The 3,555-nt window shown below is 41.3% G+C and overlaps 1 protein-coding gene across 2 annotated transcripts; it reads right to left on the bottom strand.

The window, feature by feature from the left end:
* Positions 1 to 616: 616 nt before the first annotated feature.
* BEAF-32 (Boundary element-associated factor of 32kD) lies at positions 617 to 3,260 on the bottom strand. 2 transcript variants are annotated; one of them, XM_001360544.4, is made up of 2 exons: positions 2,903 to 3,260; positions 617 to 1,832 (listed from the first exon to the last, which is right to left on the bottom strand). In XM_001360544.4, exons 1-2 carry the CDS (start codon positions 3,144 to 3,146, stop codon positions 1,240 to 1,242), a joined length of 837 nt encoding a protein of 278 aa, XP_001360581.1. In that variant the 5' UTR covers positions 3,147 to 3,260; the 3' UTR covers positions 617 to 1,239. The 2 variants fall into 2 exon arrangements, with proteins under 2 accessions (XP_001360581.1, XP_015039501.1); XM_015184015.2 differs by lacking the exon at positions 2,903 to 3,260 and adding an exon at positions 2,049 to 2,411.
* Positions 3,261 to 3,555: the final 295 nt, after the last annotated feature.

Below are 3,555 nucleotides of genomic sequence, written 5' to 3'. Positions count from 1 at the left end.
TATACCAATTTATATAACCATGATGATTGAAAATTATACGAATGCAGATATACCAAAACAGATGAAATTTGAATTAACCTTTGGACATAACTAAATGCTTGTATACGACGACACCCGTCTGGATATGTACATATCCAGATACGAACTTATGGGAAATACTCTCAACTCAGCCAGAGAAAACCGAAATCAAAATGTTATATACCTAAATAGATATACATACATACACACTACACACAACTTAAACATTTGCCGCATACATACATACATATCTAGCGTAATACTTATTGCAAGAAATTTATACATACCACAAACTTTTGGCAAACATATCGTGCACTTAGTCCTAGCCATCTATCTCTCACAAGAAAACAAAACACAAGCCATACATACATACGTTTTTGTATAATGCTCATCATATCCACAATTTGGAACGAAATTCATTCGGAGGAACACCAAATCATCATAAGATATATATGTATACATTTTGCTATTCAAGTCAGAGTGTTTGATAAACTACCGATTTGTTGACTAGACTCTAAGCCTACGCCTAAGCCTAAGATATCTGGGTGCATATACAAACATATACATACATATATACGAATAGACACAGACATGGGCATACGAGTACATCATAAGTTTATTGTTTATTAACCGATTTGTAGGAGTTTTATTGCAATCTGTATTATAATGTATTGTATGCTTGTACGTCTAGATCTAGATCTAGATCTAGATCTACACAAGAGCACTGACGAAATCAGTGGGACAAAGCGAGAGGAATCGAATCCATATGCATATTTATAAGAATAGGCATAGACAGACCTTAGCCGCAAATCGATTTGTAAATTATAATATAATACAAAGAAATAATAATTATAATTCTAATCTAGCTACGCTCTCTGTTTTGTAAATCTTAACAAGTTATTTAAATAAAATTTATTTAAAATAAACGTCATACATATTAAAAATGTACTGTACTTGTTCTACTATATCGCTCTTTTGCGTTTCTCTGCCAGATATTTATTTGGATGTTTATTCTTATCGTGAAAACAATTTTTACATTAATGCTGAAAGAAAAGATGATTAAGTGGATCTACAGAATACATAAAGTCATACACTTAGCCTAATCGATTAAATTCAGCTACCCAAAACCCAAACGAGAAAGAACCCATTCAAACAGCTGTCTCTGTTGCTGTTTGGTTGCTTTCGTTTCTTCGACTTCTTGGTAGCTTATACTTAATCTATTCATTCGTCCTTGCCGGAGGTGGCCTCCTCGCTCGTCTTGAAGATAACCTCCTGGATCTTGGTGCGCACATATAGCTTGCGGCTCAGCGACATCTGGCGCATGCTGGGCACAAGGCTCAGGGCGAAGTAGTAGTCATCGTCCTTGATATGTTCCTCGTGGCTATGCTGAATGATGTAGCTCAGTTGCTCGCTGACCGTGGTCAGGCGGTCGATTGATGTCTCCAGGTTGTTCTTCAGCTGTTTGGCCGCGTTGGCCGTGTTGGTGTTCGAGGCCACCACAGTGGCCACGACTGGGGCACTGCTGATGGTGGCGCGGCTATGGCCGCTGGGGTTCAGCACGGTGACCTTTTCGCCAGACTCGAGGGCGACCTCCTCCTCCATAACGTGCATGGGACTGTAGCAGAGCGGATCTTCGCTGTAGATAATGTCCTTGATGTCCTCGCTGATCCCATCGTTTTGCTCATACTCCTCCCACTTCTGCGGGAGTGCGCCGGTCTCGGCAACAAACGATGTGGACTGCCTTTCAATCTTCGGCTTGGCCACATGCAAAGGCTCCCGCAGTTGCTTGGCCTTAGTTATTCGCACAGTTTTCTCTGCAATTATATGTATGCGATAGAGTGTTTGTTAATAAGATATGCGATACATTGAATCTCGTCGAAAAACATCAATAGGCCACCGAGAGATGGCAGTCCGCGATAGTTTACTTTACCCCAAGTCGCACATAGCGCGCCCAATACTCGATAGCGCGTTCGACCGCCCGCCTAAAATGGTCACTTGCTGATAACTGTGCTGAAGTGATAGTTGTTTACCTTTTTTTAGAATGGGAATAATACGCCCCTGACGGCTCTGCACGGGATTTACGACCACCTCGTCGCTATGCTTGTGGCGCAGATGCGTCCACAAATTTGTGGTATTGTTGCCCTTTAAATTGCTGGCCATGCCACCACGCGATATATTATTACCGCAATAGCGGCATATCGCAAAGTTTTCACAGTCCTCGTTGATATCGTAGTGCTGCCACACATTGCTCACGCGTCCCTTTGGCATCTTTAGATGTTAATTATAAATTAATTTGTGAAAAACTAAAATTTTCTCTACAAATGAAATGCCGATTATATTAGCGTAGCTGGCGTGAGTGTTGTCCAGTGCTGTACCCGTTTTAGTGTTGCAAAACGTAAAAGTATAAGGGAGGAAAACAAAGAAACCAAGAATGAGAGCAAAAAAAAAACAAAAAATTGCATTGAATAAATAGCTAAATGCGCTCTATTAGTTGTATTTGCTAAATTTAATTTTACAGTAGTCACAAATACCTAAACTGGCACATATGTACTTAAATACAAATTTCTTAGATTTTCTGTTGATGGGCAACCCTGATAATGGGCACTGAAAACTTTTGTACATACAATTTGGTTCACTTATGTATGCCAGTATGTATGTATGTACGTCTATTAACCCCCAGAAAATTGTTATTTTTATTTGAAACACTTTTATTTGCAAAGAACGGAGATAGGTACATATCGGTCTCAGATTACGGTACTCAGAAGAGGCGGTCTCTGATTCTATCGCGATGGTAATGATCCGTGCCCCATCTATTCCGGGCACGGAGGGCACGCGTGGCAGTGAGGGACGTGACGTGCGTGAATATATCAGATCCTTAACTTACCGTTATTTGAGTTTGAGTGCAAGCACCTGTGCCGGAGTAAGCTTCCAGTGCCTGTCTTTCCACTATAGGATAGCAGATCTCCGCAGGTTTTACAGCAGGCGTACGGCTCTATTTTGTCGTCGCAGGAGACCAAGTTGAAAAACCTCCAGACGCAGCTCTTTGTATTCCTTGGCTCAACCAATTTACAACGCTTGTCGCCCGACTTGAGGAGGCTCCGGAGCTCCGATTTCTTCTCGACGTGCATTGCAATAGTTGGATTCACAACAAAACAATCCTAAATAATACAATTTACACAAATACAAGCAAAGCACGCATGTCACGACATTCAGTCACGCACAATACAGTGCTGTAAACTGTTGTTGCTTTTTGTCGGTGCAAGGTGTACGAGAAACGAGGTGCCGCCATTGCATGTAGACAATTGGCTGGGGTAAACACATTTGAAATTGGTACAATAACAGAACCGCACGATGGTCACCGACTAATATTCCAATGTCAGGGTTCACTTCCAAAGAAATGCAAACGGAGGGAAACGGAGTACAATCCTCTGCATGCGATTGTATTGTATTTTGGCGGATGTGCAATACAATTTTCGATATAGGACCGCATTCAATATACAACCAGCAGATATAGGATATTCCGTTGAAGACGCTCGC

This window comes from Drosophila pseudoobscura, chromosome 3 (assembly GCF_009870125.1).
Source record: "Drosophila pseudoobscura strain MV-25-SWS-2005 chromosome 3, UCI_Dpse_MV25, whole genome shotgun sequence".
NCBI classification, from domain to species: Eukaryota; Metazoa; Arthropoda; class Insecta; order Diptera; family Drosophilidae; genus Drosophila; species Drosophila pseudoobscura.
This window is presented reverse-complemented; position numbering and strand designations above follow the sequence as displayed.